This window comes from Marmota monax, unplaced genomic scaffold, assembly GCF_021218885.2.
Source record: "Marmota monax isolate L192 unplaced genomic scaffold, Marmota_monax_Labrador192_F-V1.1 WCK01_AAM20220418_F8-fsc00027, whole genome shotgun sequence".
NCBI classification, from domain to species: Eukaryota; Metazoa; Chordata; class Mammalia; order Rodentia; family Sciuridae; genus Marmota; species Marmota monax.
Genome location: NW_026694617.1, coordinates 1,344,318 through 1,367,269, shown reverse-complemented (window position 1 = coordinate 1,367,269; position 22,952 = coordinate 1,344,318). Strand labels below are relative to the sequence as shown.

The 22,952-nt window shown below is 34.7% G+C and overlaps 1 protein-coding gene across 1 annotated transcript in view; it reads left to right on the top strand.

The window, feature by feature from the left end:
* Thsd7a (thrombospondin type 1 domain containing 7A) overlaps positions 1 to 22,952 on the top strand; it is a 403,918-nt gene that overhangs the window by 316,630 nt on the left and 64,336 nt on the right. The window contains exons 10-13 of the mRNA XM_046422471.2: positions 4,934 to 5,066; positions 6,300 to 6,403; positions 19,544 to 19,738; positions 21,138 to 21,401. Of these exons, the coding sequence (XP_046278427.1) occupies positions 4,934 to 5,066; positions 6,300 to 6,403; positions 19,544 to 19,738; positions 21,138 to 21,401 (696 nt within the window). The remainder of the gene's footprint in view (positions 1 to 4,933; positions 5,067 to 6,299; positions 6,404 to 19,543; positions 19,739 to 21,137; positions 21,402 to 22,952) is intronic.

The following is a 22,952-nucleotide window of genomic DNA, read 5'->3' as shown; positions in this document are numbered from 1 at the left end:
ACCAAGTATCTCAAGGCAATAGCCACAAGGTTGATAGCTGATGGTAAGGTTAATGTCAGGAGCTTAGAGGAGCAGGAGATTCTTAAAGGTAAAAGGATGATAAAAGAAGAGGAAATCGCTGAATAGAACCAGTTTCCACTGGCAAAGAATATGAAAGCAACTTTCCAAGAAGAGATTGAAGATGAGAGACCATGTATCCCAATGGATGCAGTAATGGAAGGGTGAGAGGATGGATGATAACTTGTATCAGATTAGCATGTAGATAGTGTGGTGAGTCTGGGAAATGATGAAATGACTAGCAGGCTGCAGAGGGTCCATTTCTTGTGGTCATGTGACAAATAATGAGTTCAATTGGGCTGGTCTCTTCAGGGATGAGGTTAACTGCTGTAAGCAGAAATTTATGGTGTCGCTTGGAGACTAATATGCCCTGGATTTCCTTTGGACAAGGAGTGCAAGAGCCAACTCAGGAAATCTGCTTGTAAGGAAGCAAGAGTTTTTATGAAAGGTGGAGTTCTATTTGGCTAGCCAAGGTCATCTCCCTAGGAACAGGAGATCAGTCCTGCCTGCTTTATTTGACAACTCTATGATCAGTCTCCTAAAACAAAAAATTTTCAGAAACCCTAAACCTAGTCATTTAGATTTAAAAACAATAACTCTAATTGTGTATGGAGGAATTTTTTTTTTAATTCTGTGGGTGATGGAAGGGTTAATTATTGGATGACATTGCCAAGAACTTTTATGGTCCTGAAAAAGCATTTTCTGTTTTGCCTGCAGATTGCTATATCTGAGCAAAAGGAGACAATGGTATTATAGAAAGCTAGTCTTTTGGTGTTGTGCAGAAAGTAAAGCAATGGCATGAAGTTAATTTTTCCATTATTTGGTAAGAAATGGGAATAATGCAAGTGTTTCTGAAGTCACACTGACTTCCACACTTTAAAAAATGCTGAACAAAGTTGAGTGTTCAAGGATAGGTAATAGCAATTAAAAAATTAATTCAGGGATAAGGTGGGGATATTTTTAATTTAATTCTGCACATAAAGTCTAAATTTTATAAAAGTTTTGAGCTTGTTAAAATGTGGAGCTACTCTCCTTTGTAAAATCATTTAAAAGAGATAAAATTACACTATAGTTTTGTAGAAAGTGAAACAGAATAGTTTTAGGATTCCAAGAGGAACACATAGAGTTACTTGAAATGTGATTCAGTTCTCTCCCAAGACATGCCTGAAAAATCAATGCTGATAAAGATCAGTATTGAATAGAATGTAGTATGATACTCAAACCAGCATTTGTTAACTTTTAACTTTTTTTCATAAATTTTCACAAAGGGCCTTTGAAAGTAGAAATAATTTCTGTGTAGAAATTATTTGTAACTTGACTCTTAAAAAATAAGTACTTTTGATCAAATAATATATTTGGTTGTACAAATTCTGTTTACACTTTTCTTATTTCTCATTGCATATATTGCCTTGAAACCTAGATACCTCATCCCGTGAATCAATCATACACTAGAATTACTCCCAAAGATCTGAAAACTATCTTTACATTTTGCTTCTTACATGAAACAGTACCCTTTGAATTTCCTGTCACTATGCCACTCCAACCAGCTATTATTCCCACTTCTAGCTTAATGAATCTATTTTACCTGACCTTTAAATCCTTCATTCTAGTAATTTCTGTGTTAAAATATGCCTCGAATGTCTTAAGATATCTAAAAAAATGCCATAACTGTTAGAAATTATGTACCCTCTGAATCTGTGTCCTCTAGCATCGCATAATTAGTTTCTTCTATTCCTATCCTAGATAGGTATTTTCAAGTATAAACACAAAAGGCAGTTGCCTTTCATATTCTTTATATTTTCATATTTCCTATGGAGGGAAAATGATTTAGCTAATTTTTGGTTAATCCTCAATGCACATACTTAATATACTCTTTATTACATTAAGGGAATTACATTTCTATCTAGAAATAAAAGATATTAATATTCTGGTTAAAAAATGTGAAATAAATGTGTTTGCTCTTTCTGCAAATATTTATTAAACACTACTGTGTATGATTACTGTTCTACATACTGAAACACAAAGATGAATGGAAACTCTATACATATATTAACTGCACATCATAAATTGGGAATAAATACATATAGAAAACTGTGAGAGCAAGACCTTTCCATTTTTCTTATTTAATGTGTGTTATGGCTCTCCCTTTTTCTGGGCTCTGATCTGAAACCTCCATAACCTGACTGAGACCTATACTGCGATTACTTTGAGTCAGAAGTGATTTATTTATAACTGTAACCTGAGAAGACACAGACCTCCCCACACACTGGGTAGAAGCATGGATGTCATGACACTTCCTGTGTAACCCCACTAAACTTCCTCTCTGTGTACTGTGGCTTTGAAGCATTCCACTTTAATCAGGTCACAATCTCTATATTGTGGGCTGCACAGGGTAAGGAATCTGAGCTTTTTATAATAATAAATAAGTTGATATTGAGGAATCAGTTAAGGATGTAAAAAGAATAGAGTCTTTTTTGTGTAAAACCTTGAGGTTGGTGATAAGAAGGCACTTAGAAGAATATTTCAGAGTTGTACAGTAGGTCATATTTTTGTTTTTGCAAGTAGAAAACAAAACAGAATCAAAACACTAACATTTGGTCACTGCTTCCAAAATTGAAACAGCCATCTCTATGTATGAGGTAACATCTAAGCAGTGAATGAGTAGGAGCTTCGGTGCTGAGCTCATTGTCCCCTCCTGTTCAGGAATTCCTTGGTCATAATCCCATGTCTAAGTTCTATGCATGTTGAGAAGGGTTGGGGAGTGCTTCCTTGAAGAATTTTGACCACTTTGAAAACTAAAGACCACTTGTGCATTTTTTCTCTTTTTCCTGTTAAAATAATACAAACAACTCCATCCTTCTGCCAGTGCTGAACAGATGATGAGAATGGTCACTTAGTGCTTGTACTATCAAAAAGATTAAAGATAGATCCTAAACATCAGACACAAGAAAAAATAATATAAATTGGAAAAGAAGGGTAAATCCAGGTAGGGACTGGGGGAGGAGTGAAGGGGACAGAAAGATTCCATGAGAAAATCAAGTTAAGGTAAGCCCTTGCAATTGAGAAAATTAGCTCTGAGATTCTCATGACCAAAGTGAAAAATAGAAACATAATGGATTCTTAGAAGATTATCAAGGGAAACAAAATTCTTTTCTAGCTTTTAATTATTAGAGGAAATTATCACCTGGTCTTAAAATAGGAGACACTTGGACAGTACAGTAGATGAAGACTACATTAGCAATTTATTAAAATTCCTATTGACATTTCTTAGATTTTCCCTGAATAAATCATATTAAACATATAAAAGTCAGAGCTGGCATACAAACTAGTATTGTTACAATAAAAAGCCCATGACACTATTTCAAATAATTTAATTCTCTATTGCCAATATTTCCAGCTCCCAATTCCCTACTCCATTACTTATAGTATTCCAATTATTCATTAAAATAGTTTAATATAAATCATTAATAGTACAGCTTTCCCCCCACAGTGGGAGTAATCCTAAATAGTTGCATGTGAACCCAGAATCTTAAATTGGGACAAGACAGACAAGGTCGTCTTCCAGGAGATTCCAAACCTGATTCTTCATCACCATTTCTTGGCAAACTTTTTAAAAATCAGACTTAATAGCTGTATGTATAGGCCCAGCAATCTGTTGTTTGTATTGTTGTTGTTTTAAAACAGGTTCTTCTGTGTAGTCAGACAGTCAGGAATCACTGATCTGGTCCACTCTCCCATGCAGTGCGTGCATCCTCTCTAATAATGGTTGGAGTCAGTTGGCCTGACCATGTTAAGGGACATCTTGACTTCAGGAGAAAGGACAGTCCATTATGGGAAAGTTTAATTGTCAAACTGCATTTTTTTTTACAATCACAATAACTACAAATATTTCATTTCACTTCTGATTAAACTTTGTTGGGGGCTGTTAACCTTTAAAATTCCCCTGTAGCAAATATCTATGAAGCAAATATTTCATGTTCTCACAAAAGAATGTATATGCATCAGGAAATTATGTTATCTAACAACATAATGCCTAAGGGACTTCTTTTGTAAGTGAACTGTATCTGTGACTATTCATCCTTAGAAGGTATATAAATTATATGTTTAAATATGTTTTATTAAAATTAGCAAATCCTATCCATCTGTTTCTAATTTTTAAGATGTTGAACACCCTTTCATCAATAATACTGTCAAATGGATAGCTTTGTTGAAGGTAAATCTTAACTTTTTCCATTTTTAAAACATAATTTGGAGTTATTTACTTACAGTAATTATTACAGTTTCTGACTGCTTCTCTAAAAATATCTGCCTCAAGGACCTCACTTTCATTTCACTACTTAGAGCCTGATGTTTAGAATGTGACCTGAATTGAAGATCTTTGTCTGTTTAACATGAATAATAAATGACTGGAATAATTTACAAGTTATACATTTCAAATTAAGTGAATAACAAAGAAATAAAATTTCACATTATAACATTGAATGTATCCTCCTACGGAAGATTCATTATGTGTGTATGAGTCCCATGTGGTAAACAAGGCTACGTGAAATGGCATGAAAATAAACTTAAGGTAGAAGAAAATAATTTAATTAGATCTGTCATGTTTCTCAAGGGGACAGAAATATACAAAAGAGCAATTACTCTGCATATTAGGAAGACTGAGGAACTTTTCTTCATTCTTCAAATTTTAAAATGGAAATTAATTGGCTTTTCAATATAAATGGTCTTTGGGAGAATTGATTGGACTAGCTGAGGCCTCTCATTCAGGAATGTCAAAGCACAGGTGGCTTAGACAATACAATTTCTTCTCACAGAGTGGTTGGAGACTCTTTTATCCATGCAAAAGTACAAAGGTTAAAAGGCTGCCTCATTCCAGGTGACTTGGGAGTCAGGAAGCAGTCTCGGCTTCGGGTCATTATTCAGCTGCCAGCCAATGGAGGCCGGGACTGCACGGATCCTCTCTATGAAGAGAAGGCCTGTGAGGCCCCTCAAGTGTGTCAGAGCTACAGGTAATAGAGAAAAACCAAAGCAAGTGATGCCCTGAGAAGGATCTCCAGTCCATATGCTTCCAGACAGGGTAGAGAGGAAGCCAACACTGCTTCTTCCTCAGACTCAATGCAGTTTGGGATGTTTATGGCTGTAGCTGCCATTCCTACCTCTGTGGAGTAGAGCTGTTCCACTTCTGAAATTATCTCCTGGGAGGCAAATGCTTGTGTAAATTTCCCATCTGTGTTATTAGCTCCAGTGGTTAGGGGAAATGTCTTAGGTTGATATAAAGTATTTGAAATGCAAAGAAGTGGTTAATAATTATGAAACACATATGCTTTAGGAAGCCATTTCTATTTCACGTAGGAGAATAGCCTAAGCATTTCTCCCCTGGCTCCAAAGAGCACCTGTTTCTCATAAACAGTGGTATTCTGGCTCAGGAAATGACATTGCTATGTCAATGATGCTAGTAAGATGTCTGTTCAGTGCATCTGTGATCATCCCAAAGAAAAGCGTGGTTATTGAAGCTCTATATCAACTTGATAATTTATTAGAGAAATTTGGATTCCTTGCTATTCAGACTTAAAGTTTCTAATTGAAACTTGATGTAGTGCACAATTGCAATCCTGACAACAAGTGAAATACTGTGGCATCAATTAATGGAACATGCAATCACCAAATAATAATTTAAATGGAAATTTATGGCATATTTGCCATCTTAATACATCTGTCTTTCTGAGATGACAAATAGTCTACCTGTATATTTACATCATGAACATTGTCAACTAGTAGTGCAAACTTAATCATTTTTGAAACTGGTTTTTGTAAAATCACATTAAAATTTCAGTTGTTGAACTACTCCTGGAGTACTATAGTCAAAAGAGCATTATACAAAATACTCCTGACCCGAATGCAGTTTCATAACTTGAATGAAAATAAACACAACTTACTTAAATGGAATACACTTCTGGTACTACCTGGTACACCTCTTGGCAGTCTGAATGATTAAAAAGTCTAAATGCCCTTTATAGCTCTCTGCAGAGTTCATTTCTATAGAATTGGGAATGAAATACTCTTGTTTTCGATGCCATAAAAATATATATTTATATTTAATGCCTTAACAAATATATACATTACACTTAGATAGGACTCATCATAGTTGCAAACCTCCTATTTACAATGGTCAAAGTCATTTCTTTTGCTGCTGACTCTCTGTGATTTTCCTTCTTCACTGGACTTCTGTTCTTTATTCATAGATGGAAGACTCACAAGTGGCGCAGGTGCCAGTTAGTCCCTTGGAGCATACAACAGGACATCCCTGGAGCACAGGAAGGCTGTGGGCCTGGTCGACAGGCAAGAGGTGAGAGGCCCTACTCTGCAGTTGATTTGCTTTTCATTTCTCCAATATCCATAGTGATGCATTTTTCACTATGACACCATTCTAAACAATGCCAGCACCAAGGAACTTCTCTGTTTAAATTTTGCTCTTTGGTGTTAGCCCATAACTACTGAATTTTACCCTAATTTGTACCTGGAAGAAGACCAGACCAAACTTTTGGTTATGGCAAAGATAGTACATTGAAGCTTGGTTTGTTTATTTGTTGTTATTGTTGTTGTTGTTGTTGGTGGTGGTGGTGGTGGTGGTTTTTAGATCAAATTATTCCACATTATTTCCCACCTTAACAATTCATAAAGTTCACATACATGCTTGCCTATATACATCATATAGGTGTATGTGTACATTTGTGCAATGTACTACAATTAGATATCTTTCCCAGAAGTTCTCAGCAATGACATCCTTAACATTGTCATGGCTATCCATGATCCTAAGCATATTTGGTACTGGTTTTTAAATGAGAGATTTGTTTACTCAAAACCTGCAATATGAGAACTTAAATTGACCTACACTGCTATATTATATGGAATATTACAGAAATTAATGATGAAAAATTTTCACAATTGCTACAATTATTTACTCGATTTTATAGGAAATAGTTAAATTTTAAGCTTTGGAACATGTTGTCTATACATGTAGCAAATTCAGTCTTCAGAGAATTTGTGATTTTTTTTATTCATAGCATGCAATTCCTGCTATGTACTTACAGTGTAGCTTAATATGCAATTGAATGTGCATTTACCTTTTTTAACTTATAAAGATATATTTTGTTTCCTCATTGATACTTTCTTTTTTTCATGATGATAGTAGTCTGAACATACAGAACTGAATTTCAATTTGTTCTTACTTTATGTGGGACCCCAACTTCCTTTAGAACTAGAAACACTTGATCTTTCTTTTGAGAACAGTTACTTCATTTTGGAAAGGACAAGAAACTTATAATATTCACTTGAAATATAAATATAAATTTAGAAGTCTTTGCTTGAAATATAAAAATTTTTATAAATAATACTGACTACCTAGTGATTTTTAGGATTTTATTTGCATAGTTTACTTTGTGTGTCTTCTACCACCAAATTTGGTAAAAAAATATCCCTTAGATATATATATAATTGAAAGTCATTCTCATTTCAGATTATTCTTCAAGAAACTGATGTAAGCTTTTCTTGTCATGCAGTACTAAATCCTTCTTGAACGGAGCCTATGTTTCCGTACATCTGTGGTTTTACATAGTTTATAACAAAGAGAGTCATGAGTTCGTGATCAGGAAACAAGGTTTAGTTTCAGTTCTCTTCCAAAAATGAGTTTTGCTTATCTCAGTTTAATTAGATGAAAAAAAAAGAAGAGAGATTTGGCTCAAATGTTCTTTTAGGATTATTCCCATTTTCATCCTATCATCTATGCACAAGTAATGGCCAGAGATCAGAGGGTGAAATTAAATTAGGTAAGATAGAGGAAAGACATATTTTTACAGACTTCCACTGTAGGAAATATAAGATATGGTAGAGGCAGTGCAAGTGTGAAAACATCTTCAGTTCTAAACTGTTACTTCAAAGCTGCACAACCTTGGATGATTCATTTCCTCTCTTTGAGTTTTAAGCCTTACTGCACTGGCTACATATTGTCTTCGTTACGTGGAAACTCCTTACCCCCCCCCCCCACACTGTAAGTATATAGCCCTGATGAATGTGCACAATATGGCATAGGGCACGAAAGCAACAATATTAACTTCTGGTTTTTTGACACTCAGTCTGGGCCAAAAATTATTTTTTCTGTGACAATTGTTGATGTTTTTATTTCCACATCTGAAAACCTTGATTCATTCCTATTCTGGGTGCCTTCTTTGTTGTATCTAGTACTCTTACCCACTCCCTCTGTGGAGAAGGTCTTTGATTTCTTTGGTTACTGCTTTCTAGAATTTCTTTCTTTGGTTTTCTATCACTGGTGCCTCTTCCTCCATCTGTCCTTAAACAGTACTTTCTAATGTTGGCATACTTGTTAGACTGCTTACTCTATCTCTGTGGTCTTATCATTTCTAGGCTGAGAAGTGAAAGTTGCACTATAACAAGCAATTTCCCAAACATATACTCAAAGAATTTCTTCAACTTTCATGCAGAGATCACCTTTTTTGTTGTTGTTATTATTTCAGTAGTCAGAAATTTCTTTTTCTTAGAGCTTTCATTTCTGCATAACATGAAATGGAGAGAATATCTTTTGCTAACGGCAAGAAGGCAAAATTTTCTTACTTTAGTGTTTATGGCTGTTTTCAGAATTTTGCATGATCAACCTGCCAGAGTCTCCCTGTTTTCAACTTTGTCCTTTTATTATCAGAGACAACAAACAAACAAACCTGGTGCTGTTTTTTAATGACTAAAATAATTGCACAGTAACCATCAATCAGCAGAGACTGTAGACTCCACACCCCTGCCCTCTCCAGTATGTCAGACTCTAATTCAGCTACTCATTCTCTGTGATTGCATTCTGAAGGCTGTGCAGAAAGAATCATGAGTGTTATGAAAGGGTAAAAGTTTCAAACCAGGAGCTTTCATTCATTAGGGAAATGAAGTCACTCCTCATTCAACAAGTAGGAGTTAAGGCTAAAAGTGAACAACTACAAAATCAATCATTTGACACTGAAGACCTAAGAAGAGACTTAAAAAATGGGCTGGGATTTCACTTGCACCTTCTTGTTAAAATGAGTAGAAAAGAGAAAAAGAAAAGAAAATGAGATGAACTCTACCAGCTAAGCATAGAAAGCAAGGAAAACAATAAATAAGTTCTCAGAATAGTGGGTAGATTGAAGCTCCCAAGATGGGATCTGGAGCCTGGGACAATTTTGTGGAGAGCTATAAATGTCAGGATCAGTATTTTAGACCTTGTTCAATAAGTGGTAGGAGCAAAGACCTGATGAAAGTGGTGTTTCATCTGTCAACATGTACAGAATAAATTAGGAAGATAAGACACATGGGCCTGGATGTCAGCGACGATGTCATTGGAGTGGTGCAACGTTGCAGTAACAGAGACTCCCACTGGAACCGCAGTACAGAAATGGGCAAAACGCAATTAATTTTGGACTTAAGATAGTAGAAGGTACTTTTAGGACTTAGTGGCAGGTAATACAAGGAATGATAGAAATAAGAGTCAAAGTAGAACATGATTCTTTAACTCCAATATTTTCAGCTTGAGAATAACTTTATTGGTGAAAATTCTTAGACCTGAAAGTAGAGCCAATTTTGGAAAGCATATTTTTTATATTTTGCATTTGAGGCCATGGCAGGGTAGCCAAGTGGAAAAATCTAAGTATGCATTTAAAAATGTATAAATGTAGCTATAGATAGCAGAAGAAATTTGAGCAACATTTGCATAAAGTAGTTGGATGAAGTCATACGAAAAACTTAGGTCTCTAAGGTTTATTATATATTTGAGGAGAAGTGGTTGTTTAATTTTACCATTAGTAGATTTCTTTTTCCTCTAGCCTATTCACATGTGTAGGGTCTTTAAACATTCCTTTTATTCTAAATAATTTAACTTAAATGCTATTAAATTTAAATTACTGGTTTTTGCTTGCACTGAAAATGACACCATATGAATTAAAATATGACCATTACCATTTTATCTTACTTTACTATTCTGTGATTCTAAAGATATAAATACTTATTGCATGGCTTCTATCAAATTATTTGTCTGGACCAGAGGTTAGTAAATCCAGCCTGCACTCTGCTGTTGTTTTGTCATTAAAGTGTTATTTGAAAACAGCTTCATTCATTTCTTTGCATTTCCTATGGCTGATTTCAAGATACAATGTAGAGTTGAATAACTGCAAGAGATAATATGATCCAGGAAGCCAAAATATTTTTAAAAACTCACCCTTTACAGAAAAAGTAAAGAGTGATCTAAATTCAGAAGCATGTAATAAATGTTATAGTCACAACTGCTAATAGTACTTAAGCCATTACTCAATAAGAACAGAAAGTTCTTGGAGTTTATTTTACCCTTTGGGAAGACATTTCCAAATTCAGTTCAGCAATAAAGGAACTATTTTACAGTTAAGAGAAAAGTGGACTTTAAAAACTGTAAAGGTAGTAAACTGTCTTTTGGATAAAATTGTTGTTTTTTTTTTTTTTTTTTGCAGGGGTTAGGAATAAAATGTTGGCTTTCAGAAAAAAAATTAAAATTAAGAAAGAGTGAATGGATAAACCTGAAAATTTGGGGGATACGGAAAATAAGAGAGAAAAATATTCTAGGGTCTCATAATTCTCCTGTGTAGAAGATGATAAATCATATGCAATAACTGGACATCAAATGTTACTTACTAGGAATGTATAAAAAAGAAAGAACATGTTTCACATAATATGCATACTCAACACAACACACTTATGAGATCATGTTAGAGTCAAATCTCTTGAACCTTTCATATTAGTAGGAAAATATAACACTAAATTCTCTTTTATCACCTTACTAATCAAGCATCCCAGGTCTTTTATCCAGTCACTTGTGCTGACTTTTAACCACCTGTTAACAATAAAGTGGTTATTACAGATGAACTTCCATTTTTACTCTTAATACTATTAATAGCATAATTTTCCACTTGTAGGAACTATGTATTGTGACATATTTATAAGATTTGGGGGGCATTCCTAGAGTATCTTTAACAAATAATTAACTGTAATGGCTTACAATCCTAGCACTAATATTCACTATAAGGCAAATTACTGAGAATCATCTTTATCTAGAAGTAAGTCAGAATATAGGAAGATTCTACACTAATCAACTAAATGCAATCTTGACCAAGTATATATTCTGTGTATGTAAGAACCATCTGAAAAAAAATGGTCTATTACATTAAAACACAAAGTACTTTAAAGTAAATTGAGAACTGGGAGTGTAGCTCAGTGGTCGAGCACTTGAGGAAGATGTGTTAGGTCCTGGGTTCAACATCCAGCACTACAAAAAATGTAAATTACTATGCTTAAAAGTATATATAGCTGGGTGTGGTGGCACATGCCTGTAATCCCATGGCTCAGGAGGCTGAGGCAGGAAGATCACAAGTTCAAAGCCAGCCTCAGCAACAGCAAGGTGCTAAGCAATTCCAGGAGACCCTGTCTCTAAATAAAATACAAAATAGGGCTTGGGATGTGGCTCAGTGGTTAAGTGCCCCTGAGTTCAATTCCTGGTACCTAAGGGGGGAAAAAAGTACATATAAACGTATGTGTTTACTTATGACCAAATTCCTTTACATTTGAAAGGAAAAGCAAAATATTTATCAATCATTCCCAGAATCACCAGTAAGTTTTGCCCAATCTTCACTTAGTCAGATAAGCTACTATACTACATACAGAATATTTTTTAATACATCATGTGATTCTGTAGAAATCTTTCATAAAATAAATGCTTAAAATATTGTGTTAATAGTTATTTTAATCTGCTCAGGTAGCTATTACAAAATACCACAGACTGGGTGACTTAAACAACAGAATTTTTTTTCACATTTTTGGAGGCTGAAAGTTCAAGATTAAGATGCCAGCCGATTTCTGAAGGCCTTCTTTCTGGCTTGCACACAGCAGTCTGCTCTCTTTGCCTTTACATGGCAAAAAGAAGGAAAGGAAGAGAAAGTTCTCCTATCACATTTTGAAAGGGCAATAATCTCATCAAGAGAGCTCCCCCCGACACTCAAACTCAAGACTTCTTCAATACCTGTTACTTCCCAAAGCTCCATCTCCAAATTCCATCACTTTGGGGTTAGAGCCTCAACATATGGATTATAAGGTGGGGCAACTCAGTGCATCAAAATAGTGAAGCGTTAAATAAAATTTTAGTATACAAAACTATATATTTGTTAATATTATTTTCTCTGAAAGCTGTAAAAATAGGATCACATCAGTCCTTAAAATTCAATGCAAACTTCCTGAATATCATTCAATATAATTCACTCTCTCATAGAAGAAGTGTATATTAAATACATGTTATATGCTTCATACTGCTTTCACAGTACTAGGCTCAACCTATTGAGAGAATAAAAACAAACAGCAAGTAATTTAATATGTTACAGTAAGAAATACACTGTAGTGGATATAGATAATAACTACTAAAGAATTGGAAAAAAAAGAAAAAATTGATAACCACTGATAGGGAATATAGGATAACTCAAGCAAAAAAAAAGTAAAAGCTATGTGCTTAGGATTAATGTGCTGACCTGTTTGCTCAGGGTGCCTCTGAGTGTGTTAAAGGCAAAACCACATTCTGGAGGATCATGAATATCAAGAGGAGGAGGAGGATTAAAAATAGAAGTAGTGAGTATTTTAGCAAAGTCTTGGGTACTGTAATCCAGTAAATTTTGTCAAATGCCATAAGAACTAAAGGAGAGAGGAAAAATAGATTTTAAAGAAAGAATTAATAGGATTTGACAATTTTAAAACTTGCTTCATACTATTCAAGTTGCTAGTATATAACTTTGTCTTTCTCTGTTCACATTTATTTGTCTTTCTCTGTTCACATTTCCCATTTGTTCAGATGGTATTTAGAAAGTTAAATTATTGCTTGGTCAGTGATTAAATATCATTGAAACCATAATAACATTGCATCTACATTAAATATAAAATATAATTATACTCATAATAAAAACAATTTGGGGCAGCCCAACCCAAGTGATGGTCTCTTGCCTTCCTCCTCTGACTCTATGAGATTCACCACATGTTCTTCCACCTTCTCCATCAACCACCAGTTCCTGGGGTTTTCCAGTCAAGTCACCTAGCCATCAGGGAATCAGTCAGTAGTGCAGCCAATGTCTAAGCAGGCACAAGATCTTGGGCTTCCCGATCTCCTTCTTCTGCTCCAATAGCTTCCAGGGTAGATAGGACCTGGGGATCTGGCTGCAGAGATAGCTTGGGATATGGTGGGAATGAGTCATCTACAGCAAGAAGGAGACCATTCAAGAACTGAATGACTGTCTGCTCTGCTACCTGAACAGAGTAAGGAGACTAGAAACTGATAATAGGAGGCAGGAGAGTAAAATCCAGGATCACCTACAGAAAGGGGAACTGCAAGTCAGAGACTAGGGATGTTCCTTCTAGACTATCAAAGAGCTTAAAGCTCAGATCTTTGCAAATTCTGTGGACAATGACTCCTTCATTCTAAGGCCTCATGATACCTATCTTTCTGCTGATGACTTTACAGTCTAGTCAGACTGGTGTTGGATTTCCTGTGTTAATCCAAGAATATTCAAAGGTGAAATGATTTGGATTGTGAGTACTATAACCTAATCAGTCCATTCTAGTTTCAGTGGACTGATTGGTAGTAACTTAGGCAGGTGGGACGTGGCTGGAGGAGGTGGATCACTGCAGGTATGACCTAGAAGGATACATCTTTCTCATGGTCCCTTCCTCCACTCTCTACTTCCCTGTTGCCATGAAGGGAGCAGCTTCTCTCTACCACATCATTCCTTAATGATGTTCTGCTTCACTTTGGGCCTAGAGCAATGGAGTCTGCTGTTCATGAACTGAGACCTCTGATACCATGAACCAAAATAAACTTTTCTTGTCAGGTGTTTGGTCACAGCAACAAAAAAAAAGATAACTACAACAACTGGTCACTCACTAATCTGCACAGAGTGACATTTGTGGCCCTACAGAGTCATTAATGACATCAAATCACTCAGCTACAGCTGGAAACAGAAATAGAAGCTCTCAAGGAAGAGCTGCTGTTCATGAAGAAGAACCATGAGGAGAAAGGCAAAAGCTCAGAACCCCAGTCTGACAGCTCCTGGTTGATTGTGAAGATTGATGTCCCCAAATATCATGACCTGGTAGACAGGATCATGGTAGACATCAGGGGTTCAGTATGATGAGCTGGCTCATAAGAACCAAGATAATTTGGACAAGTATTAGCCCCAGAAGATTGAAGAGAGCACCATAGTGGTCAGGTCACAATCTTCCTAGATTGGAACTGCCAAGGTAATGTTCATAGAGCTAAGGTACATAGCCTTGGTCCTTGGATATCAACCTGGACTATGGGTAAAATCTGAAGGCCAGCTTGGAGCATAGGCTAAGAAACATGGAGGCCTGCTACTCCATGAAGATGGAGCAGTTCAGTGGGTCCTGATGCACTGGAGTCAGAGCTTGCAAAAACTAGGTCTGAAGATTAAAAGGCCCAAGATTAAAAGACCCTGTTGAACATCAAAGTCAAGTTATAGGCTGAGATTACCACCTACTGCTGTATGCTGAAGGGCTAAAAAGACCTCAGTCTCAATAACACCCTGGATAGCAGCATCTCCATGGGAACCACCCAAAAGATCACCACCACCAATGTTTTCCTCTCATTTTCTCCTGATATTAGCATCCAAGTTGACTTGGAAAATTTGATTTTCTTTTGTATCTAAGAGTCTTGTCATAAAATGTAACTAGCATTTGCCATTTTTTAAATAGTAGGTCAAAAAACGAGACTGGCACACACTGTGTTTCCAATAGTTTCAGGAGGTTTCACAAATGGTGCTACAGTTAGTTAAGCCTTCCCAGATCTCACGGCAGTCTAGCCAACCTTGATGTGAGCTGCCCCTCTGGGGGCTGGTTGATATTTCCTACTAAATTCACAGACTAGCATTTTCATGTACATTCTGGGAATCAATGAGACGGGGGTCATTGGTAACTATTTAAGAACAATAAAAAAGAAAATTATGTTTTTTGTTTGTTTTTTCCATTCTGCAAGCATTATATTCACACACTGTAATTAGGAAGTATAATTTGACAAACTTGTCAGTGAAAATCTCTTTTGCACAAAAGAGACCTGATCGTTACATCAACCTAGTAAACAAGTGGAGCCCTCTTGTTTTATTTATAGATCTGGTCTTATTTCTAAGCACAATTAGGTCTCCAGGTAACCAGCTCCCATTCACATGAAGCTTTTTCTTTTTATTTCTACATGATTCATTCTGACTATTGTCATTTTTTAAATAAAACTATGGGAAAAAATCTCTCATCTAATCACCCAATCAGCAGAATATATTCTATCTCTAATGGTACCTAGACACTACTGGGGTGGGATAAAACGTGCTCATATTTATTTAATAAATAAGGTCTCAGGGCTCCTTGAACTCCTTGTTACAGATAATCCAGCAGCTTTCACTGCACTAAGATATTGATTCTTTTCCTGTTTCCTATAATGAACTTCCATGTGCATATTTTAGATATAAAAATTTATATCCCTCTGATTATTACAATGAATGTACAGTGTGGCCTTATATGCTGAAGAGTGATCCATTAACCAATAGACGTTTCCTTTTTTGTGCAATGTGAATAAAAAAAGTGTTTTATTCTTCTTCAAGAATATGAAGATAAGCAGCTACATTCTGAATTCTATTACATTTACTTCAGAGCTATATGAGTAGTCTTCCATTTACATACTCACATGTGTAATGAAGAAATCCATCTCATTAGTTCAAACAGTATTATCTATTCATCCTATGAAACTTTATTATTTTCCTCTTTTAAAATTTATATTTTCTTTATGTTTATAAACCCATTCTGGAATTTCTATACATATTCTACTCATTAATCTTTTTTATTTAAATTAGTGGGAAGTTTTAAAAATACACAAGATTAGGGAGACTAATATGAATACTAGTAATGCAGTTATCATTTATTCGGTTTCAACAGTTTTCAACATATTGCCATTCTTGATTATCTGCCATTTTCTACACACCTAAAAAGAATTTTGCTGAAGTATTTTAAAGTCACTTCAGACAGGATATATTTCACACATACATACTTTATTCTTTCTTATAACAATTGTATTCTTATCACAACAAACAAAATTAACAATAATTCATATCATCCCATGATTAGGCCATGTTTAATTCTCCCTTACTGTCTCAAAAATGTCTACACACAATGAACATGTTCAAATTAGGGTCCAAAAATTGTCTCCAAATTGCATTTTTCTACTTTTATTTTTTATTTTTTTGGAGTCACTTTTAATCTAATAGCATTTTGAGCTCTCTTTTTTGTAGCACTTACTTGCTGAAGAAACTGCCTTTCTTATTTCTTGGTAATCTTTCCTCAGTATTGATGGACAAAGCTTACCTACCTTGATTCATATGCAACCCATAAGTTAGTCACATTGATGTCTCCCATGTTTTTAATCTGCTGGGTGCAAATTGTCCCCTGACAAGTAAAAATTGTTGTGCCTTATATAAATGAAATAAAATTCTAAATGAAATATACATATATAATGAAGATAGAGTTAAATATAGAATTTTACTTTAAAATGATTATATTGATATTTGCTGATCTCCTACTAAAAGCTTTCACGTCCATTATCCATAGGATAGCATGATCTTTGGCACATCTTTCTAACAAGGCTCAAAGGAGAACTTATACATGAGATATACATACTCCACCTGCAAATGCAGATACAATTTTGTGGGTAGCTATAGCTTTCTGGTATATGGCTTTCTGGAAACTGTGCTTAGCATGATCCATCTTTTCCACAATTAAAACCACCCTGTTTTCAATGTCTTAAAAAATGGTTTTAAGATTTATAAAGTTGAGAGACCAGATGGTTCCCTTTCCAAACATTTATATTTTCCTTATCCAATAGCAGGAAGTTCATTTCAGATTTTATTTCTGTGTTTGGATTGTTGTGTTTCCTCTAAGTTAGAATGCAAACAAATGGAGATGTATGATAAATTTTCAATATATTGTGCAAATGGTGCTGTTGCTACTTGTTTGGATAACATCGTGTGAGTAATTCATTCCAAAAGTACACTGTCAAGAATCTGAGATAAGAAGAGTGGAGTGCTGAGTGGGTATCTAAGAACAGGCATGGGAATTTTACACATATTTTTCTTTTCAAATATCTGAAATATTTAAGGCATATGGGGAAAGAAACTATTTATTTAAATGGTTCTGTGCAAAATAAATGTTTCCATAATTGTATTTGTAGTGGTATTATTTTATTTTGTTTTCTTTTTGTGTGTGTGTGTGTGTGTGTGTATGTAACTTAGTATGATGATAAGTGGAGCAATTCTGAAATATAATTGTGAGATCCTTAATGGAGAACCTAAGAAAATTTCATTTAATTTCTCAAAAGATTTACGTTAGGGTCTGTTTCAAGGAGCCAAATTGATAAGTAGATATAAGTAGCTTCATTTCAAATAATCCAAATTTAGTTTTGTCATGTTTAATTTTCTTTTAGTTATGAATAGTGTAACCCTCACAGCTTAAGATATGAATATGGTAAAATCTCTCATTTTCTAAATTAACCGTTTCTGGAGGCTCCACATATCCTGGCTAGTAAAATGTCTAATATCTTCCTCTTTGTCAGTCCTTCCTTTTGAGCATCCTTGGGCCAGCTTTCCCCAAGAACCATGAGAATTTATCAAGTTTAAAGTGTGTAAGTGGTCAGTCCTCTTCCAAGTAACAGGTGTAGAGAGACCTGCAAAGTCACGTCGTTTGGTTAATATACTACATAGGGTAGCAATCCTTCCAACTAGATGGATGCTCTTTATGATCAGTTCCTGTTCAAGTCCCCATCATGTTATCTTATTGAAATCCAAGTCAGAGCTCTCTTAGTCCATACCTAGATGCCATTGTTTCCCAAAGCTTGGCATAGTGTAAGAAGGATTAGGTACCAATTTGTGAGATTCTCTTTGTGATACTTACTGTTTTTTCCTTGTCACCTAACCTTCATAAAGCTCACTGTTTCCACTTGACCAAGTTTTACTGTATTTAAAATTCAAAGACTCCTGTTCTTAATTGACTCTACCAAATTTGGGTATAAAAATGAAATGACATCTAAAAAATAGGATAGTATTCACTAATGTTGGCACAATGAAGGGTCTTTTATGTAACTCTTCCTGCAATCATTGTATTAAGTTTTACTTAATACACAGAGAACATAATTGTTAGTTATGTCCCTTTACATACCCCATTACACAGCCCTGCACTAACAGATGTTAAGTTTTAGTTCACAGATAAAGACAATGTTGTCTAAGCTGGAGCCCTCTGAGCCCTAACTGTAATTTAGGATCAAAATGTAGGCTTCTTCCCTTAATTTCATGATGATGAAGTCCTGAGCAAGGATAAATCAGCCCAGCTTTAGCCTAGACCATAAACTTGAGAAAGCCATTTAATTCATCTAAACTAGGCCATTTAAGGTAACTCAATGAAGATTAAAAATTTAAGACCAAAGTTTAAATGGTTCATCTGCTTTCTCAGTAAATGAATGAATTATTTTTAAAACCAATGTGAGAAATGACAGAGGAGAAAGAGGACTGAAAGCATTGCTTGCTCTTTTTCTTTATGACCTTTATTACCTTAATGTTATATCCATGTTCAGTAAGTAATAAAATTGTTTCTTGTTTTAAGTAATTCAGTAGAATAATACCTTTGAATAAATAATTTATGAATTTAAATCATTTGATAATTTTAGCGTACATAACTGTGAAAATGCTGATAATGATATGATAAAGTATGATCGTTAAAAGTTTCCTTTTTCATTTCTAGTTTCCATTTTAATTTCTTCCATTAACTAAACAGAACCTCCCAGTAAATTTACAGTATACATAAAAACAAAAACATGCTTTCTATGAGTTTCAAGACAAGTTGCATAACTACTCCCTCCGTACCTCAAACTACCAACCGATTTGTTGCTAAGACCTTTCTATTTAGAAATTCTAGATTGCTCAATGTTATAAAATAATTTAGAGGTAACTGGTTTCTCCCAGCACCTTTTTGAATACCCTATGTCCAACATAAACTGTGATCAGAATGCATATATGATAAGTCTCCTAAAAAATTAATTTCTTTATACGCCACATGTGACAGAAATTAAAATCTTTAACAGAATCTAGTAAAAGCTGCTAAATGCTCTGTGTGTGTTTTCCTGTGTATATGTGTGGGTGTGTGTGGTATGTGCTTTTCTGTGCCACAAAAACCCAGAGGGATATTTGCTATTTTAAAAAACCTACAATCAATATTATGTGTACTGTGATTATTAGAAACACTGTTACCAGATTTCTACTGTTAATAGGGAATTAAAAGAGGATTCCTATGACAGAGCAAATGTGAATTTCTGAATTATAGAGTAATTAGAACTATGCTTTTCATTCAGCTATTACTTGTCGAAAGCAAGATGGAGGACAGGCTGGCATCCATGACTGCCTCCGGTATGCAGGCCCTGTGCCAGCCCTCACACAAGCTTGCCAGATCCCCTGCCAAGATGACTGTCAATTTACCAGCTGGTCCAAGTTTTCTTCATGCAATGGAGACTGTGGTGCAGTTAGGACCAGAAAGCGTACTATTGTGGGTAAGAAAAATTAGGATGCCTAAACCAACTCTTGTCAAGGTAGAAAACCACAATAGAAGTCAGACCAAGAGAGTTTTGACAATGTATCTGAAAACTGCAACTGCCTCTTGTTGCTGTTCCTACACCAAATATGTCAGTGGACTTGGGTGTGTATTTTAATGTAAGTTGGCAGTAATAGAAGCATTATGTCATCTTAATAGAAAGAATAAGCAACCTGACTCCCTATTCAAACTGACTGTGCAATACATGATAGATTATTTTTTGGCTTAAATATACACTTGCAGTGAATTGCCTAGAAATTGCAAAGTGCTTGGAGCAAGGAAGAAAGGTTGCTTCTTCATTTTCTTAACCGAGCCTCACTGTCACAGGTTCAGGTTATCCATCATCTCCTAGAAAGAGAAATATGACATTAATTCTGTATCTGAAACTTCATCTAAAAAGGGAGTCACAATGACAAAAGTCAGTAATGTACCAAGCAACACAGGAACCCTCACACTGAACTGAAGACTAACACATTGCAAAAACTGTCAGTAGCAAAAGACAACAGAAAATATTGGTGGTAATAGACCATTCAGAATGTTTAAATTATTAAAAGAACCACCTGTAAAATGGATTCCATTGAAAATAACATAAGAAAACTTAAAGAAGTTAGAGATAGGTGTAGGTAATTAATTATATACAATAGAATATATTATATAATATAATAAAATAGTTTGTGATATAACAAAAATAATTAACTAGATATATTTTCAAGCATATATATAATTGTACTCAAGAGGAATTTATATAATTTTAAGAAGGAATTTATTCAAAACTTTTCAAATATTTTATTCTAATATTAAATATCTTCATTTTTAATATTGTTGATTTTCCTACATTAATCACCACCTATGTGAAAATGATTACTATTCAGAAATTCTGAAAAATACAATGCATAGATGGAGACATAAAGCCCATAAATCTTTTCTGAATTTTAATCCTATGTAACTACACTATTTGCAGTTACCAAGGAAGTGACTGTCTCCGGCTCATATTTCTGCGTATGTGAGGTTTATGCAATCACCTCAAATTCTCCCATCAGTGGAAATAATTTTTTCATTTTAGAGGATTTTATTCATTTTGAAGAGTTTAAAATTCAACACAGTAAGTAGTCCCTTATACAAAATGGGCCATTTTTAAATGAGAATATAAGAAAATTTTTTACTATGCAAAGCACACAACACCAGCAAAAATCTGCATAAGAAGCACTTTGGAGTGAGAAAATAGTGTTTATTTATAGGCTAGTAATGGGTATTGTTAAATCAGAGAAAGGAAGTTTAGAAAAGTAGAAAATTTAGGGATGTTTTAAATTAATAATGCTATTTTCCAACTTAAATTGTCAAATGTTTCTCTTCCACAGGAAAAAGTAAAAAGAAAGAAAAATGTAAAAATTCCCATTTGTACCCCCTGATCGAGACTCAGTATTGTCCTTGTGACAAATACAATGCACAGCCTGTAGGGAACTGGTCAGACTGTATTTTACCAGAAGGGAAAGTGGAAGTGTTACTGGGAATGAAAATACAAGGAGACATCAAGGAATGTGGACAAGGATATCGTTACCAAGCAATGGCATGCTATGATCAAAATGGAAGGCTAGTGGAAACATCCAGATGTAACAGCCATGGTAATGCAATTTTTCTTCAGTTTTCATATTTGCTGTCTTTGGGAGTAGAAGTAAAATGCGTATGTATGGTACTAAAGCTTTTCGGGAGTGTGTTCTAAACTGAACACAGTGGAGCACCACATGATGTTTCACTTATATCTAACAGGACACTTGGTGGTATCGTCTAATTGTCCAAAGCCAAGAAGTCTGATGGGGCCCATATCCTTAAAAGAATAGGCACAAATGGTTCCAGAAACCTCTTGGAGCTTTTCAAGAGCCTTTTCACTCAGTAGACCCAACAGTCCCCAATGGTCTGTGTACAGAAAGGATTTAAAGAGGAAATAATGTTTGAATTCAAACTGAGATTAAAGTTTTACATGAGACAGACTTTTAACAACCAAACTGGCAAGCTTTGTAATGTGCCCTAAGTATCATTAAGTAGCAGAGAGGAGAGGTGGAAAATAGTAATTGGTGAAAACTCAAACATCTGTTTATTGTCCATCAAGCTGAGATTAGCAAAAAATAAAACCACAACAACAGAACACAGGAAAATGTACATAGTCCTAGAAAACTGGATGCTCTTATTTTCTAAAGCAAAATAGAAAACGAAAATGCACTGATAATTGAGTTGCAAAAAGTTTGAATCGTGGCCATCCTTGATCAAAATATATACTGAACTCCTTGAGTTTTTTTCCTTAACATGGGCAGCATTAAACGATATTTGTCCACTATTCTTTTATTTTAATACATCTGTTTTGAATCACAGATGTGTTGTAATTGTATTCTCAAGCACTAGTTAATGAACTCCAAGCTTTTTGATAGAGATGACCAAAAAAGAATGAGTTAAATGGCTAGGAGCTAGGTACACTACCCTCCAGCCTTGCCAAAATAACTTCTGCTATTGGGACAAACTAATGGAACCATCTCACATTTACAAACTATCAAGATACCACAGTGACACATTTATTGGAATCTCAAACCTTTCTTTACAATGTTTTCTAAAAACGTTTTCCTTAAAAAAAATCATAGAGTTCCTGTTTCATCAAAGTCTAGAGATGTGAACCTCAAATATTCCATGGTATTGAGAATCTAGATATAGTATTTTTCATGTTAACATATGTGCATTAGAAATTGGAGATTATTCCATTCACTTAGAACAGTAACTACAAAAGAAAAATATTTATTATAGACATACTTTGAGAAATGTCTCTAAGAGTAAATGAATATTTTATTTTCTACCTCAAAAAAAGATACTATGTCTTAAATACCAAGAAAAATATAAATTTCCTTCCTATTTTGAGATTATAAAGTAGAAAATCATAATTACTTATTAAAATGTGAAATTCAAGATCACTTTAAAAATGTGTTTCTTTTGGAATGCTGCATATAAGTGTTCACTCACATTTAACTTGTTATGCATAGTTAGCCACTGAGATAATAATTTGTTTATAGAATCACCTGTGAACTTCCAGAATGACTTTAATATATTCTCACTTTTACCCTGATCTGCTAATTAGATGCAAGAGAGCTTAAGTAAGTCACTTAACAATCTTATTTTTAGGGAAAAAAAAA